Source organism: Chrysemys picta, chromosome 17, assembly GCF_011386835.1.
Source record: "Chrysemys picta bellii isolate R12L10 chromosome 17, ASM1138683v2, whole genome shotgun sequence".
Taxonomy (NCBI): domain Eukaryota; kingdom Metazoa; phylum Chordata; order Testudines; family Emydidae; genus Chrysemys; species Chrysemys picta.
In genome coordinates, this window is record NC_088807.1 from 5,889,525 (window position 1) to 5,906,994 (window position 17,470).

Below are 17,470 nucleotides of genomic sequence, written 5' to 3' on the forward strand. Positions count from 1 at the left end.
TGGCTCCTCGCCTGCCCTGACCCTGCCCGGCTCCTCACCCACCTGGCTCCTCGCCCGCCCTGCCCCCCGCCCGTCTCCTCGCCCGCCCTGCCCCCGCCCATCTCCTCACCTGCCCTGACCCCCGCCCGGCTCCTCACCCGCCCTGCCCCCGCCTGGCTCCTCGCCCACCTGGCTCCTCGCCTGCCCTGACCCCGCCCGGCTCCTCGCCCGCCCTGACCCCGCCCGGCTGCTCACCCGCCTGGCTCCTCACCCGCCCTGCCCCCTGCCTGATTTCTCACCTGCCCACCTCTGTGCCCAGCTCTCTGTGCCTGCCCTGCCCCCACCCTGCCCGGCTCCACCTTTGGGGCTCAGGCTGGGGTTTGGTTTAAAGCCAACTTGTGCTGGTGGCAGCTGCAATCTGACCCCCGCTTGCCCCCTGGGTCCCCACCTGCTTAACCTTTGGCTTAAGGTGCTTTCCTGCCCCCTCCGACTAACCCCATCTGTCACCCCATGCTTCTCCCACATGAGCTCCAGCCCCCTCCAGTGTGACCCCCCCTCCATCCGGGCCCCCCAGGCCTCCCGCCAGCAGGACCCAGGGGGCTCCCGCCGACAGCCCTGCTCGGCCTCTGTGGGGCGGGTGTTTATAGTGAACGTGCCACACTGTGGGGAGCGGGCGAGGGCCCGTCTAGGGGGCGCCAGCTCCCAGCTAGCCCCATGGCATGGACTGGCTGGCTCAGAGGGGTGGGGAGTGGGAATAATGAGCCGGGGGGGGCAGCCGCTGAGCAGTCCTCGGCCCATGAGCCCCCTCTGCCCGCTAGGGGGTGCCCTTGCTGACGGTGCGTTTCCCTCGCAGGTACCTAGGCCCTGCATCACCAAGGCGGGATACCTGCTCCTTTGTACCGGCGGCTTTGGGCTGGCGGCGCCCGGCCAGGACCCGGGGGAGCCGTCCTGAGCGAGGCCGGGTGCTCACCCCGCTGCCCTCGCCCGCCATCCCCGTCACCGCCCGGCCAGCACTGCGGGAGTGCCTGTCAGCCCTCCTCCCCGGGAGGTCTCACACCAGAGTTGGGGACGCCTGGGTGCCAGCACCCCAGGCCCACGGGTCCCTTCCCACCCAGAGCCAGGCTGTGTGGCTCGGCCCCCCGCTGCCATCAGGGGACCATCTCTCCAGTCCCCTCCTGGGCCTGCCCTGGCCCTGGGCTGCTGGCTGGGTGCGTCTGCTCCTGCCTGCCAGCCCTCTGGCCTCCCTACTGCGGACCCCGGCCAGCCCCCTCTGCGTGAGGCAGGCTGCCCCTGCCCTGCCCAGCTCCAGCGCCACTCCCTCCCACGGAGCCACCCCAAGGCCCCATTCGTCAGCTGGGGAAACTGAGGCAGAGCGAGAGGAAGAGCGTCACCTAAGGACGCACAGCAAGTCGGGGCAGAACTGACAAACGAACCCAGAAGTCCTGGCTCCCAGCCTCTGCTTCTTTAAACTACTCCACCCCGCTCTGCTCCCAGAGCTGGGGATAGAACCGAGGAGTCCTGTCTTCCAGCATCCCCCTGCTCTAACCACTACACCCCACTCCCCTCCCAGAGCTGGGGATAGAACCGAGGAGTCCTGTCTTCCAGCATCCCCCTGCTCTAACCACTACACCCCACTCCCCTCCCAGAGCTGGGGATAGAACCCAGGAGTCCTGTCTTCCAGCATCCCTCCTGCTCTAACCACTACACCCCACTCCCCTCCCAGAGCTGGGGATAGAACCGAGGAGTCCTGGCTCCCAGCCCCCGCCCGCTCTAACCACTACACCTCACTCCCCTCCCAAATCTGGGGATAGAACCCAGGAGTCCTGGCTCCCAGCCCCTCCCCCCCCCCCCCCGCTCTAAGCACTACATCCCACTCCCCTCCCAGAGCTGGGGATAGAACCCAGGAGTCCTGTCTTCCAGCATCCCCCTGCTCTAACCACTACACCCCACTCCCCTCCCAGAGCTGGGGATAGAACCCAGGAGTCCTGTCTTCCAGCATCCCCCTGCTCTAACCACTACACCCCAGTCCCCTCCCAGAGCTGGGGATAGAACCAAGAAGTCCTGGCTCCGAGCCCCTGCCCACTCTAACCACTAGACCTCACTCCCCTCCCAAATCTGGGGATAGAACCCAGGAGTCCTGGCTCCCAGCCCCCCCCCCCGCTCTAAGCACTACACCCCACTCCCCTCCCAGAGCTGGGGATAGAACCCAGGAGTCCTGGCTCCTACCACCCACCCTGCTCTAACCACTACACCCCAGGTCGTTCTAAGAGGCATGTCACTTTGGAAGTGACCCCAGTTCCTGGGGGGTGAAGTGATGGTTGCGCCAGGGGGTGGTGCCAGGCTGGGCAGCCCGCTACACTTTCCCCCTCCCCCCCAGGAGCCTGGTGTTTCCTAGTCCCCCGGCCCTGCCCCAGCACCCTGGCTCTCCGAAGGCCCCAGGGCACTGCTCCCAGCTCCCTTTGCCCCGGTGATCCTGGGTCCTTGGCACCAGCTGTGTCCCCCCCCCCAGCTCCATGGGGAAGGGGAGGGGCCCAGCGGAGGGGCCGGCTGGGACCTGCAGAGACGCAGCCCACGGATGCCCTTCCCTGCCCGAACAGAGCCGCAAGGTGGCGACAGCTGGTGGGGGCCTGCTGCCCAGGGTGCCCTGCTCCCCCCACAGCGCCAGCCCCGGGCGCTGTTCAGCGGGGCTCCGGGCAGTCGGGGGAGCGCTGGGTCTGAGGGGCCCCGCTCAGCACCAGGGACCCCCAGCGGGTGACAGCCCCGGGCACAGGGGTGGCACCGCCGTTAAAGGCTGAATTTATGCTGCTAAATCACCCATCACCTGCTGGTCCACCTTCCACCATGGTAATTTATTTCTAGTGTTGGCATCTCCCCTCCCCCATTGACCCACCCCCAGCCCACTGGCTCCCCCCAGCCACCCTTCTCCAGTGCACACCTGGGGGGGCTCTTAGGGGGCGAATCCCCTTTGCCCTGGGGGGGGGGAATCCCGGCGGAGCCGCAAAGGGCAGTTTTGCACTTTGTCCCTGTTAATTTATAGCCACCTGCTGCCCCCCATGTATTTATTGGCCCTCGGCGCCAGCCGGGCCCGGGGGTCGGAGGCGGGACGAGGGCCCCGGCCTGGAGGCTTTGTTTGAACTGTGGAGAGGAAATAAAAAAGTTGAATTCGTCCCGGGGGCGGGGAGCCCGGTGTCAGCCTCGTGTGTGAGCATGGGGGGGCTCAGCGCCGCCTGCCCCAGCACCAACTGGGGGGAGCCGAGCCTGGGCCGCCCCCGCCTGGGCTGAAGGGATCTGCCATGGTGGACGTGCGGAGAGGCTGGGGATCCGGGCCCCACACGGCCCCTGCTGGGGGGTCGGCCCAGGGCCCTTCAGCCTGAGCGGCTGTGCCACCAGGCCCCTTAGGGCCCGTCCTGCCAGGGGACGCGGCTGCCCAGGCTTCCTCCGCGGCCCATTGGCTGGCCCAGGGGCGCCCCCTCCTGGCTCAGCACGATGCTGCTGCCCTTGCCCCTGAGGCCCCAACCCCACGGGGGCCGAGCTCTGCCCCCTGCTGGGGGGGTTACGCTCAATGGGGCTGACGCCCAGCCCAGCAGGCCGACCAAGCCAGTGCCCCCGAGTGGGGACGATGGGGCTTTACCCACAGGCCAAATGAGGCCTGGTGGAGGTTGGGCCTGGGTGTGGGGAACAGGCCAGCAAGGGGCACTTGCCCCCCCCATGCACAGCGAGGCAGAGGGCTGGGGGGTGGGGTGGGCAACAGGACTCAGGGCCAGGCCCATGGGCAGCGGGCACCAGCCAAGAGCTGAGTGACAGCGGAACAGGCCAGGTGCACACACTGAGCCATCCCCCATGCCCGGCCACCCCAATATACCCCCCCCATGCACCTGCAATAGCCACCCCCCACACCCAGCCACCCCAATATACCCCTCCCCATGCACCTGCAATAGCCACCCTCCCACCAGGCACCCGCTCACCTCCCCCCCGCGCACGTCCACTCACCCATCCCCCCCCACGTGCACCCACTCACCAGCCCCCCATCCCATGCACCCATCCCCCCAGCACCCACCCACCCATCCCCCTCGCCCCACATGCACCTACTCACCCCCCTATACACCCATCCCCCTCGCCCCACATGCAGCCACTCACCCATCTCCCCTCCCCCCGCAGCCATCGCAATGCAGCCCAGCTGGGACGGCCCACGCTGCCAGCCCCACGCAGGGAGCTGACGCTGGGGAAGAACTGGGCTAGCAGGGGGCTGTGGGTCAGGAGGGGCACCGGCAGGGCTGGGATAGCCAGGGGCTGCAGGTTGGGAGTGAGGGGCACCAGCAGGGCTGGGCTGGGAGGGGCACCGGCAGCACTGGAGGAGGGGAGGGGGCCCAGGACAGACGTTGCCCAGAGCCGTTTCACCCAGGGGCCTGGCCGAACTCCAGCTCCGCTCAAGGCCCCCATGGCTTCAAACGCACCCAGACATTTTCACTGTCATTTTCACCGGCAGGTCATGTCGCTCTGTGAGTTACAGCAGCTGCCGTCTCCCACCCCAGAGGTGGCTGCACCTCAGTGGCCGGGGAAGAGAACCCTACGTATTTTCCTACCACTTGTGTCTAGCCAGCGATGGGCCCGGTGGGGCCCGGTCTTGGTTGCTGTGTGGTGCCCGGCCTGACGGGGCCCTGATCTCGGTCACTGTGTGTCTGGGCAGCGCCCGGCCTGACGCGGCCCTGATCTCGGTCACTGTGTGTCTGGGCAGCGCCCGGCCTGACGGGGCCCTGATCTCGATCACTGTGTCTGGGCAGCGCCCGGCCTGACGGGGCCCTGATCTCGATTGCTGTGTGTCTGGGCAGCGCCTGGCCTGACGGGGCCCTGATCTCGGTCACTGTGTGTCTGGCCAGCGCCCAGCTCGACGGGGCCCTGATCTCAGTCACTGTGTCTGTTTAGTATCCAGCCCAAGGGGCCCTGCTCCTGGTTGGCACCTGGCTTACAAAGGGAATTATTTTACATAGCCAGGTGGTCAGCTGGGCCCAGCCGGCCCCGCCTTGGTACCACGAGAGGAGCTGGGGCTGGCCCTGGCCCTGTCCTAGCCCCATGGGCAGCGCAGTCACAGCTGCAGGCGCAGACAGAGCGGAGGCAGGGGGCAGTGCTGTGAAAATTGTTTCTTTAGTATAAATAAGAACTTGCAGAACCGCAGCTCCATAACTTAGACATTCAGCCACAAGGGGAACAGGCGGCAGAGGGGTCCCACTCCCTGCGGGCCCTGCCTCCCACGTGGGGGGGGACAAGGGGCATCAGCTGCTGGGGGGCATCCAGTGGGCAGGCGCCCCAGGGCCAGCAGTAGTAGGGCCACACGGTGCCCGCACAGAGCCCCAGAGGGCTGCCAGTGGGGGAGGGGGCTGCAGGGCGCAGGTGAGTGGCCATGGGGGGGGACACACCAAAGCTAATACTGTTCTTTGTGCTGCCCAGGCTCTCCCAGTGCCCAGGCTGGGTGTACGGCGAGCAGGGGCGAGGACAAGCCAAGCCGCACAGATTCACAGGGTGTTTGGTTCAGCTCCCGGGGGGGTCGGGGTCACCTGCTTCAGTGGTGGGGAGTTCCCCAGGCCCGGCCCAGCGAAAGGTGCATCTCCTCCCAGCCTTCCCACAGCGGGGAGTCCCCACAACGTTCCCCCCCCCCCCCCCGTGATTCTACATGAGCCCAGGGGGGCCATTCCTGGGGACAGGAACTCAGCAGAGCACACAGGCAACCCCAGCTGGAGCTCGGGGCCAAGGCTTTAGAGTCAGGGGGCTAGTCGTAGCCAGGCAGCGCCGTGAGCACCCCCAGCTCCAGGGAGGCCAGCGAGAGTCAAGGTGCGTGGCAGTGCCCTTGCCCGTGGGGAGGCCGGCTCCCCGCTCTGCCCCGGCACAGCGCAGATGCCCAGAGCGGGTACAACGCAGGGTGTTGGCACAGCAGCCTGGGAGTTTCTCCAGCTCTTTGGAGGTCACTCACACGGAGGGGAGGAGGCGACATTTGCCAACCTGCTGCCCTCTGGGCACCTTTCCACTCAGCCCTGCCGCCTCGGGGCCCAGGGATCAGTAGTAGCAGCCGGCGCAGAAGCCCTGCGGGGTGAGGACAGACAGACAGACAGACAGGCAGGCTCCCCTCACCTCAGCCACCAGAGCGAGGGCTGGCTCAGGGCAAAGCCCAGCTTGCCCGCAAGGGATCTGGGAGAGCGGCACATGGTGCCAGGGACGCCGGCGGTAGCTTGTGGCCACGTGGGGGCAGGGTACCAGGTCTCCAGGACTGTGTATGCTCCAGGGTGGGCGTGCCTTGGGAGAGGAAGAGCAGGTAGTGCCGGCCTGTAGGGGCCCTTCTGACCACTCCAGAGTGTTCTGGGGAAACTGAGGCAGCAGAAAGCACACACCCCCGCCCCCCCGCAGCCCTGGGCAGCTCCAGCACTCCAGGCTGTTGTGCAAAGTGAGGGCTTTGGGGAGACCGGCTCTGCTCCCATCACTCCAGGGCTGAAGTTCCACAAAGCTTTAAACAGGGGGCTATTAATACGTTAAGGGAGGGGGTGGGCCGGGCCAGCGGAGGGGCCTGTGCTCTGTAGACGGGGATCTATATATTAAACCTCTGTTAGCGGCTCACAACCATGGGAAGCGTCTGGTCACACAGTGTCAATTAGCGTTAAATAACGAGGGCCCGGAGTCTGGGCAGTGCCAGGCAGCCAAGCTGGCACCGAGTCGGGGGCGGGCGCTCCCCGGGTTATACCACAGTGCCGCTGGGCGAGCTGCCGTTCTGAGAGGTGAGGGTCTGAAAGGGAAGGGGAAGATGGTTAGAACAGGGGGGGACAGACACACCCCACAACAACAGACAGGGACGAAAGGCCACAAAGGGGGCAAACCCAGCCCCACAAGTCAGGACTTTGCACCTCCCCAGTCCCAGGACTCCAGGCCGATGCCCTGTCGCCAGGGACTGAAACCTGGGCACGGACCAGGGCCCAGCCCGGCAAAGGGATCGAGGTCCCAAACTCCACCCAGACTAACGGCAACTAGGCACCAAACCACCCTGGAGGATCTGGGCCCAACCTTTTTGCAGCGGCCAGAGCCAGAGGGGCCCGGTCCCTGTGCCTGATTCCTGGCCCAGAAGAGCAGACATCTGCCAGCCCAGCCCATCACAGACCCGCTCCCCTTCCCCCCACCCTCCAACGTGGGGGCGGTGGCCAGGTGAACAAACTTTGTTTGTTCCAGCTGTGAGCTCTTTGGGGTGGGGACTGTCTGTCCCTGCACCCCACAGAACCCCCCTGTACACACACACACCCCGATCTCTGTCTGGGTCTACACAGCACCCGGCACAATGCTGCCCCTCCCCCTCCGAACATCCACCTCAAAGAGCTTTATGAAGGTCAGTGTCATTAGCCCCACTGCACAGGTGGGGAAACTGAGGCACAGGCACCCAGCAGCAAAACCCAGAGCCCCCATCCAGGGGTGTATCCATCGAAGGCGGCGGGGGCCGTGCAGGCAGCAGCGCGGCCCTGACGCAGGGGGCAGAACCTCCGTTGCTGGAGACGACAGGTGGGACCGAGAGAGCCCCGCTCCCCTCGCCGAGCCCCGGAGCAGCTGTCAGGGCTGGCGACGCGTATCAGCTCCCATTGCTTGCCTTAGTTCGCGAGCCCATCTGGAGTCCCGGCACAGCTAGGGACCGGCCGGCCGCAGGGGGGTGGGGCGCTACGAGGTGTGGGGCTGGATGGAAACGTCCAGCAGAAGAGCTTTGCCTCTGGAAGGCAAAGCCCCCCCCTCCGGTCCCAGACACCCCAAAGCCACTGGAAGCGCCTCTACCGGGGAGGCAGCGGACGCGCCAGCAGCTGTGGCATCTGGGTGAAATCAGGGCTGAGTTGGCAGCTGTGAAGCCCTTGTTGTATTCCCAGGGCAGGGCTCACCAGCCCCCCTCCCCATCCTGCTAAGGGGGCTCAGTCCCCCAGGCTGCCCTGCGCACCCAAAGCTTTCTAGCCACAGGCTCCTGTTGGCACAAGATGTGGGGAGAAGCCAACGACCCCACAGCACCGAGGGGCCAGGCGGCTCCAGAGAGAAGCGGCTGCAGCCCATGGGATTCAGAGCGCTAATGGGAGTCCACACGACACCCCCCGCCTGCCTGATTCAGAGCCGGCGACTGTCTCCTGGACACAGGGCGCCAGGCTCCGGGGGGGGGGGGGGTGGGTCCCAAGGCTCGGGCTGGGGGATGACAAGGAACTGCTTAAGAACTTCAAGAAGGGCAGCTGAGGGGCCGGGTGCCCCTGGGATCACGCAGCCCCGATGCCCTCACTTACAGCGGGCAGAGCTGGGCCGCACAGGCGGGTCCTGCTGGGTTTTAAGCGCATCACTCACCGGTCCTGTTTCGTGGCAAAGCTGGTGACGGGCCAGCAGCCTGGTGTGTGAACCCTTCGCTCGCAGGCTACAACCGCCATGGAGATGGGTGGAAAGGGGCAGCCCCTCCCACACCAGCAGCAGGACCCAGAGGGGAACACGCTACGCCAGGCTGACTTCCACACGACTGGAGCTAGCGGGCTCACGCCCAGCACTGCGCAGGCTGCGGCTCCGGCAGTGATTTGGGCCGGCCAGGAGGTCGGGAGGGCCTGAGTCTCCGCCGGGGCTGCAACCTCCACACGGCGCGAGTGTCAGTCCGGGCTGGGAGGCTCACTGCCAGCTGCAGTCCGGACGTACCCAAAGGCACGCCCCCCCATTGGTCTCTGCTTCTCTCCCACGCCCGGGACCTGGTTGGTTCTGGACTAGCCGCGTCTCGGGGCCGCTCCTGAAATCGGCTGCAGGGGGCAGCGGGAGGGCTGCGAGGATGGTTTGTCTCAGGCCCGACAGCCTGGGATGCAAGAGAGGGGATATTGCATGGATCGGCTCAGAGCAAGCAGCACAAAGTGTGTGAAGGGGGGGGAGCACCCCAATGGCAGCTCGAGGATGAGCGCTGTAGGCATCCCCGATTTCACACCTCTGTGCTCCAAGGCAGCACTTAAAGGGTGGGGGGAAGGGCGGAGATGTGCCTCTCCAACTGGGGAGACAGGGAAGGGCCAAGTTAACCCCAGGTGCTCAGAAATCAGGAACCTGCCTCCCCAAAATCACAAGATTCGCTTCAAACTCGTGAGATTTTTTTAAATAATCGGAGGGGGGGGAGGGGTCATTAGCCTCCTGGTGTCTGAGCCTTTGGGGGTCCCCTGCTTCACGGTTGCAACTTTTTCTTCCCAACCACAAGGGTGAGAAACTTACTTTTGTTTTTGAAATGTGATTCTCAGGTCACCAGGAGACGCCGGCAGCCGGGGCTTTAAGAGCGGTTTTAAATCAGGACTAACAGACCTGCTCTAGCTCCCGCAGGAGCTAATGCTCCTACGGCCTGTGTTACACAGGAGGTCAGGCTAGATGACAGCGCTGGTCCCTTGTGGCCTCAGAATCTATGAAAAGAGGAGATATGGCGAGAGTTGGCACCACGGAGGGGGCACTGCCTGACGCACAGAAAGGCCTGAGAAGACTGCAGAAGAGGGAGGTTCATATTACACCTGAGAATGGGGGGGTAGGACCTTCCCCAGCAGGCTGGGGAAGGCAGAGGGCCCCACTTGTTGGCATGCAAGAAAAGCAGGAAGCGAAACTGACTAGACACAGAGGGAAACTGACCAGTGTTAGCTGCAGAGCTAGGTGATAGGCAAAAAGCCAGCCAACCCAGGGGAGCTGGCATAGGTGAGGCAGGGAAGTCGATTGGTGATGGGGCTAGGGCGACATGCGGCAGATCTCAGAAACCTGCACCCGAAAAGTCATGAAGCTCGTCACCCCGCCCCCCTGCTCCCTCATCAAAAGATCCCTGCCAAGCACGAGTGAAATCACAGCCCTGCCGGGGCTCGATTTGCAGAGAGCTGTGTCTGCCGATGTCCTCCAGACCCCAAGACACACGCAGAGGGGGCGTCACTGCTCTGATAGAACAGGGCATGGAGGAAAGCAGCAGCGAGCGGGAGGGCTGAAGGTGAGAGAAGTGGAAGCCAAAAGTCTCTCCCAGCGCCCCACGGCTGGAGAGCCTTTGGACAGAGGGTCTCAAAGCGGGTGGCACCCAGCACTCCAAAACAGAGTCAATCCAGAGGCAGATGAAGTGATTTGCACCCAGGGTTGGAAACCAAACCAGCAAGTCAGCGGCAGAGACAGGAGTCACCCGGAGCTGCAGCATCCCTAGAGCTAAGTCTGAGACTTGCTAACAGCTGATTTTGCTAAGAGCTCTAAAATCCACTTGCTCACTCGGTCTGTCTGGAAGATGACTGGGCCCCGTGCAGGGGACGTGCCCAACAGAATCCCCTGGATGAAGGCCGGGGGAGCAGCATCCGGGGTGGTCTGGGCAGCATAGGCGAGTCCAGCCCCGGCGTAGCTGGTGGCCATAAGCCAGTCCTAAATATGACTATTCCCCTAGTGAGGACACGCTCAGACAGCTTCCTGCTGCCCCGTGTGCAGCGTCCCCACCTCACTGGGTACCGTCGGGAAGGGCAGAGTGGAGGGGTGGAGAGCAGAGTTCGAGCTGGGGGGCCGAGCTGGCCCGTTGGCAGAGGTTTATGTCTAGGCACTCGGCCTGTAGCAGCAGCCAGCCGCGCTCTGGGTGAAAAAGTTTGGGGCAGTGAATAGCTAGAGCCAGATGCTCAGTCCCTGTTCCAGTAGCCAGTCCCCACTCACCTCCCAGAGCCGGGACTAGACCCCAGGGGTCCCGACACCTGGTCCCTCCCAGCAGAGACTGCCGGTCCCCGCTCCCCTCCTGACCCGGGACTAGACCCCAGGGGTCCCGACACCTGGTCCCTCCCAGCAGAGACTGCCGGTCCCCGCTCGGGAGCCGGGACTAGACCCCAGGGGTCCTGACACCTGGCCCCTCCCCGCAGTGACGTCCGGTCCCCGCTCCCGTCCCAGAGCCGGGACTAGACCCCAGGGGTCCCGACCCCACTCCCTAATTTCTTAGCTGCTGCGCCAAATGCCCTCCTGAGTACAACAGCCTTTCCCACTTCCCTCCCCTATGCCCCACCTCTGCTCAGAGCGCTGCCCCTGGGTGGTCCCCCAGCCATTCCCCACGGGCTGCAGGGCTCCAGTGGCTTTGGAGGAGCCTGACAGAGGGGAAGCAGAAGCCTTGGCCGCTCTGGGATCAGTACGTGCAGGCCTCCCACTTCCCAGGGCAGCCCTGCAATCCCCGGCAGCTGTACTTACGGCTTTGCCGGGCCTGGCCCAGGTGCAGATGAGCCCCTCCTGGCAGGCGGTGATGATGCAGTCCTCCAGGAAGAGCAGCACCGTCAGCCGCTCGTGGGCGATCTTCTTGCAGACCAGGGGCTCCAGCAGGGGCACTTCGTTGATGCGGGGGCAGAGGGCCGTGCCCAGGACCTTGGCCGTGTCCAGCTTGCTCCGGGGCGCCCCGTTGAGCTTGTCGTTGCTCTTGCTGATGTTGCCCAGGCTGTGGTAGCGCTTGTGCTCCTTCTCAGCGGTCTTGTCCCGGCGCTCCTGCAGGGTGAGCGTGGCGAACTTGCCGATGCTGAAGGGCACGGCGCTGTCCGTCACGTGGCTCTTGGCGGCACCGGTGACGGCCGGGTGGGGCAGGCTGTTGGAGCGCGAGAGCGAGCGGGGCAGGATGGACCCGCCGCTGCTGCCCCCCGGCTCCCCAGCCAGGTTGCTCCCACCGCTCACCGAGGAGGGGATGCCGGTGCTGAAGGTGTTGGTGAGAGTCCGGGCCCGGGAGAGCGGGTGGTGGGGGTACAGCACGTCCTCCGTCAGGTCCCACAGGCAGAACTGAGTGTCCTGCCCGGCCGAGCCGAAGCGGTAGGTCACCGAGGGGGAGCTCTTGGCGCTGTGCTTGGAGAGGCGGGACAGAGTGCTGCTAGTCCGCACCCGGCCAAAGTGGGCTGGCTCCTGGGGCTCCTCGTCGCTGCCGCTCAGCTCCGGCGGCTCCTCCTCCTCCACGCTGCTGGTGTAGGGGTCGAAGGCCACCGCGTTGACCCAGGACTTGTGCCCGTGCCCCCTGGCGATGACCCGGCCCTCGGCAAAGGACCAGACAGTCACCAGGTCGTCCTCGCCGCCGGTGACGATGTAGCGCCCGTCGGGGCTCCAGCAGACGCACAGCAGCCCCCCGAAGTAGCTCTTCATCATGCCCTGCAGCAGCATGGAGTCGAAGTGGAAGACGCGGAGGCAGCCGTCCTGGCTGACGCAGGCCAGGTAGCGGCCGTCGGGCGAGAAGGCGAACTCGTTGAGGGCCCCCTCGCCCACCGCCCACTTCACCAGCGGGTTGCGGGCGCTTTTGCTCTTGCAGGCGTAGACGGCAAAGCCCTCGCCCTGCTTGAGGAGGGTGTACTGGGGTGAGGTGGAGCCACAAGGGTGCTCCACGTTGTACAGGTACAGGTGCCCACTGGCGTGGGAGGCCAGGAAGAGGCTCTCTGTCTCCGGGATCCACTTCAGGTAGGTCACCTTCGTCTTGTCGATGAGCCGCTGGGGCAATGGGAAACAGAGAGCAGGGATCAGACTGAGAAGACCTTCCCCAGGGCAGAGAGGGGAATTCAGGTCTGGGGCTGGTCCAGTCCTTGACTGTTCCACTGGGGCTGGTTGGGACAGTGGCTTGTGCCGTGGCCTGCTGGGCCCTAGACTGAGAACTCCCCCAACTTGTTGCATACAGACCAAGGGACAGATGGCAACTGCGTCCCACACTGGGCTGGACCTGAACCAGGAACCTCCAGGGCCTGTAGCCTGCTCCCAGCCCTCTGCCTCACCATTAACCCTTCCCCGCGCAAACCGCAGCCTCGTTTGAAAACCCCTGCAGCTAAAAAAGAAACAGCTACGGCAGGAAGCCTTTAGCAGGCCCAGGCCGCAGCAGGGGAGTGTTTTGCTAGCTGAGAGTCAGGCACAAACCCCCACAGCAAAGTACATCACCCATGCAAACAAGAGCAGCTGTGAAGTCCCGCTCTGGTCGCTGCTGCTACCGGGGTTATTTCAGGTAACGGACAGAACGTTAACGCCCTCAGAGGATGGTTTATAATGACAGGCTCCCCATGAGCGCCCGGTGACCCCTAGAAACACACAGGGCTCAGTAACCAATCAGAGGGAAGAGAACTGCCTAACAGAGCCTCCCCCAAACTCTGGCCCAGCCAGACCCTGCTTAGCTTGTGAAATGTGACATGGTGCCAGGAGCGTGGGAAACCTTGCACTGCTGTCTGGCGTCCCCTAGCGGCCAATCTGGAGACTAGCACAGCGGGGCTCTGAACAGGATGGTGGGGAGTCACAAGACCCATCGGCTCCGGGGGGGCTGAATGAAATCCTGCCCGGGTTAATGAGGGAGCAAAAGGCTCGTTAGCAGCGGGGATCTCACCTCCTCATTGAACAACTTGCTGGTGTCCTTCTTGATGAGATCCAGGTACTGGACCTGGCCGGCGGAGAAGCCCACCAGCAGCGAAATGCTGTCAGTGGCGGCCGTGAACTGGTTGAAGTCATGGCAGGTGGGCTGCGTGCCTTTGTAGATGCGCTTGTCGATGGGCTTGTTCAGATCGAGGGACTGGAATTCAACAACACCAGGAGGGGTGAGAAGCCGCTGGCTTTGAAAGAGGAAATGTCAGTTACATCCCCCCCGTAACCCTACACGCTTTGCAGGAGTGGATCTCGAGCAGGGGTTCGGGGCCACCTGGGGGACCGCTAGCAGATTTTAGGGGATCCACCAAGCAGGGCCAGCCTTAGACTCACTGGGGCCCAGAACAGAAAGCTGAAGCCCTGGGCTCTGAGCCCCGCCACCTGAAGCCTCAGCAACTTAGCTTTGCTACCCCCTAACGGCAGCCCGGACTTTTATATGCAGAAAAAGTTGTTGTGGCATAGGTGGGCTGTGGAGTTTTTATAGCATGTTGGGCTGGGGGGGGAGGGGGGGAAGAGGGCCTCAGAAAGAAAAAGGTTGAGAATCCGTGATCTAGAGAGCAACTGGGACCCTGAACCATACAGGATCCAGCACACTGCATGGAGAACACGCTGCGAGGTGCTGGCAGGAACAGGGGATATCGCTGTTGCTCTTGTTCAGGGTAGGATCCCCCAGGGAAGCAACTGAAATCAATAACCGTTCAGGACAGCTAATCCCCTCCCTCCTGCAGCGCCCTACTGCCAAGGGACTCAGAGGGTGGACAGACATTGTTTACTGAGGCCCAGCCACTACCTCCCGGGTCAGTACCATCCGGCTGATTTTACAGATGAGGAAATTCAGGCAAAGAAGGGAAGTGATTTTTCTCAGTGTCAAGAAGTGACAGAGCCAGTAACAGAACCCAGAAATCCCAACGCTCAGCCCCTTCCTGCTCTAACCACTAGGCCCCTCTCCCCTCCCAGAGCTGGGGGATGGAACCCAGGAATCCCAATTCTCGGCTTCTTCCTGCTCTAAGCACTAGACCCCGCTTTCCTGCCCAATCATGACCACTTTTGACGTGCCTGCGACAGGGATTACGACCAGCTTTGCCTAACTTTAACACACGTCCCCTTCCCAGTCAGCCGTTCAGTCTGCCTTAAGCGGCCAATTGCTCTCACGCCATTTCCATCTGCATCTCCAGTGATGTTATCACATTGCAGTAAAGATTCGAACAGTTGCCTAACTGCTTACACAACCCCTAGAGAGGACCCCAATTACATCTAACCCCCAGAAGGCCTCTCCACAACACTTCCCGGCACCCTCTTCAACCCACACAAGATCCCAAACAAGCCTTTTAAAGAAGGCCAAACCTTTCCCCTTTCAAGCAGCTCTGCTTTCCCTTCCCCTCTCCCGGGAGAACCGAGAGAGAACTGGCACAGCGAGGGCTCTGACGTGGAAGAGCGCCAGCCATGTAAGTGCCAGTCTCCACACAGCCTCCCTCAGTTGCCCTAGGGATAGATCGAGAACCTCAGTGCTCCCAATTTCAGCTAAGATGCTAAATTCAGGTGTACAGTCATCTTGTCTGTCTGAAGCACCATGCTCGCCCACCGTCCTGTGTGAGCAGCTGGAGACCGCCCATTAACACACGCTGCAAACACCCACAAGGATGCTGCATCATTGAACGTACTTTGATTGTGGGGAAGCAGTTTTTCTCCGACAATTGGTCAGGCTCAGTAACTGATACCACAGTCTGGCCCCAACCGCCAAGATCTCTCTGGGAACGGGCGCAGTTCCCTCACATCTCCAACACCCTTACGGTCAACTAAAAGCTCAGAGGTCTAAAGTCAGCACCTCCCCCACCCCCGCCTGCAGTTTGCATCCCAATTGCTGCTGCACAAATATTTGCACTGGAGCGTATGTCAGAGAAGCGCAGTAGAAAGAATCACCGCAAGAATATCACCACTGCTAAATCTTGTGGCAACGGGGGGGACTGCAGAGCAGCGAAGCGGGACCCAGCACGGTTCGGCTGCCTGGCACCCAGCACCAACACAGAATTCGGCAGGGGTTGATTGTGTAGCTTGTTTGTGCAGCTGTTTGAAAGCAACAGCATGGGGCGGAGGCCCAAAGCGAACAGGACAGATGCCTGTGGCTGCCATGTTTGGCCTTCACTGGAGCTAAACAGCTCACTCTGTCCTAAACTCTTTCTGCCTGCATCCCTCACAGCGCACGAGCACTGGGGCCTCCAAGCACCCCCGCAGTGGAGGCGCTTCCCGCTGGCTGGAAGCCGACCCCACAACTCCCAACTGCTCTTCTGCAGGAGCTTATCCCCCTCGCCTTCCCCGGGGAAGGACCTCCCGACCCCCCCCAACCCTCCTCAGGATTCCTGGTTCCATCCCGCTCCTCTTTCTCAGGGGTTTCCCTCCAGCCTCAAGGTCCCCCTTCCAGATTCCCTCTTCACTTCGGGGGTCCCTGCGGCTCTCACTTCTGGAGGGAACCGACTCCCTTCCCTGGGGATTTGCTGATTCCAGCCCGAGTTACCAACCCCCCCCCACTCTCCCCATTACCGACTTGCTCACCTCAGGCCTCTCAGATCCCCCCAACTTGCCTGCACCCCGTGACCTAATTGCTCCCCCAATCCTTGTACCTGTTCCCCACCCACCCACCCACCCCCAGGTCCCCCTGGCATCCGCTTCCTCCCCTGCCCCTCCCTCTCCTTGACCCCTTCTTCCACCCGCCAAGAGATCGCTTCCCAGCCCCCTCTGCTCTGGGCATAACCCCACTGCCCCCCAACCCCCCGTTACCCCCTCCCCCTGGTCCTCCCTTCCCCCCCACTTCCCCAGGCCCCTCCTTCCCCGCCCCCCCATACCCTGCCCATGGGGGTGCTCCCGTCCTGCCCCCCAACACCCCGTTACCCCCTCATCCACCCTCCCCCGGGTCCTCCCTTCCCCCCACTTCCCCGTCCCCCCCGTACCCTGCCCATGGGGGTGCTCCCGTCCTGCCCCCCAACCCCCCGTTAACACCGCGCCCCCCCCCCTCACCCGCCGGCTGGCGCGGCCGCCGGGGCCCGGCCCGCAGCCCGAGTAGAAGAAGAGCTCCCGGCCCAGGTTGCAGCAGAGGCGGCTGCGCTCGGCGGGCTCGCCCGGCTCGGCGGGCTCGGGCCCCGGCCCCTCGGGCAGCAGCAGCCGCACCAGCGAGAGCCGCACCGGGGGCAGCGCGGCGGGGCCGGGCGGGGGCGCGGCCGGGGGCCCGGGCGGGGAGGGGCCCCCGGGGGGCGGCGCGGCGGGGCCCCCCCGGCTGCGGGGCTCGGGCCCCGGCGGCGCCAGGAGCCGGTAGGAGCCTTCGCGGGTCCGGAACTGGCTCTTCAGCTCGGGGAGCAGCGGGGGGGGCCCGTCCGGAGCCGCGACCGCCGCCGCCATCTTCCCGCCGGAAGCCACCTCTGACCCCGCCCCCGGAAGCGGGGCCGTAGCAACGCGGACGGGGCCCGTAGCAACCGTACACGGGCTCCGCCCCTGCCATGATCCTCCCTAGGCTCCGCCCCCAGCGGCCTTCCGCCAGACTCCACCCCTTAGCGACCCCCGACCGGGCTCCGCCCCCTCCCTAAGCTCCGCCCCTTGGCAACCTCCCCCCAGACTCCACCAGCCCCCCCCTCATCCCCCCCCACTGCCTCCTCCCCAGGCCACACCTACTGCCCCCCCATCCCTCACCCCCCCCACTGCCCCTCCCCCATTCCTCACCCCCGACAGGCCCCACCCACCCTCCCTGCCCCTCCCTAATCCCTCATCCACCCTCCCTCACGTCCCACCAGCTGCCACTCACCCCCACCTACCCTTCCTCATGCCCTACCAGGCCCCACCCACTGCCCCCTCCCCCACCTTCCCCAGGCCACACCCACTGCCCCTCCCTACTCCCTCATCCACCCTCCCTCACCCCCCACCAGCTGCCATCCACCCTCACCCCCCACCAGGCACCACCCTCTGCCCCCTTCCCGCCACACCCACTGCCCCTCCCTGATCCCTCATCTACCCTCCCTCACACCCCACCAGGCCCCACCCCCCTCTCTCACCCCCTTTCTCTCCTGGGGGAGATTGCTCTGGAGGGTCCGGGAGATGAACCCAGCTGGAGGGAGGGACGCGCCCCACGCACACAAGGAGGCAGAAG

The 17,470-nt window shown here is 64.3% G+C and overlaps 2 protein-coding genes across 18 annotated transcripts in view; one reads left to right on the forward strand and one right to left on the reverse strand.

Annotated features, from left to right (window-relative positions):
• Positions 1–3,146, forward strand: part of DMPK (DM1 protein kinase) — a 43,651-nt gene extending 40,505 nt beyond the window's left edge. For 4 of the 12 annotated variants that reach the window (XM_042859269.2, XM_008173993.4, XM_008173996.4 and 1 more), the window contains one exon: positions 833–3,146. In XM_042859269.2, the coding sequence (XP_042715203.2) occupies positions 833–1,403 (571 nt within the window). In that variant the 3' untranslated portion in view covers positions 1,404–3,146. The remainder of the gene's footprint in view (positions 1–832) is intronic. The other 8 variants (XM_008173998.4, XM_008174000.4, XM_008173999.4 and 5 more) reach the window with 5 other exon arrangements.
• Positions 3,147–5,105: 1,959 nt separating this feature from the next.
• Positions 5,106–16,836, reverse strand: DMWD (DM1 locus, WD repeat containing). 6 transcript variants are annotated; one of them, XR_010593492.1, is made up of 6 exons: positions 16,351–16,804; positions 13,304–13,522; positions 11,164–12,429; positions 9,208–9,389; positions 8,320–8,806; positions 5,106–6,748 (listed from the first exon to the last, which is right to left on the reverse strand). XR_010593492.1 is itself a non-coding variant. In XM_065571506.1 (5 exons), exons 1-5 carry the CDS (start codon positions 16,826–16,828, stop codon positions 6,701–6,703), a joined length of 1,743 nt encoding a protein of 580 aa, XP_065427578.1. In that variant the 5' UTR covers positions 16,829–16,836; the 3' UTR covers positions 5,106–6,700. The 6 variants fall into 6 exon arrangements, 4 of the variants coding, with proteins under 4 accessions (XP_065427578.1, XP_065427577.1, XP_065427575.1 ...); XR_010593491.1 differs by lacking the exon at positions 8,320–8,806; XM_065571506.1 differs by lacking the exons at positions 8,320–8,806; positions 9,208–9,389 and having other exon boundaries at positions 13,304–13,526; positions 16,351–16,365; positions 16,638–16,836.
• Between the last annotated feature and the right edge of the window lie 634 nt (positions 16,837–17,470).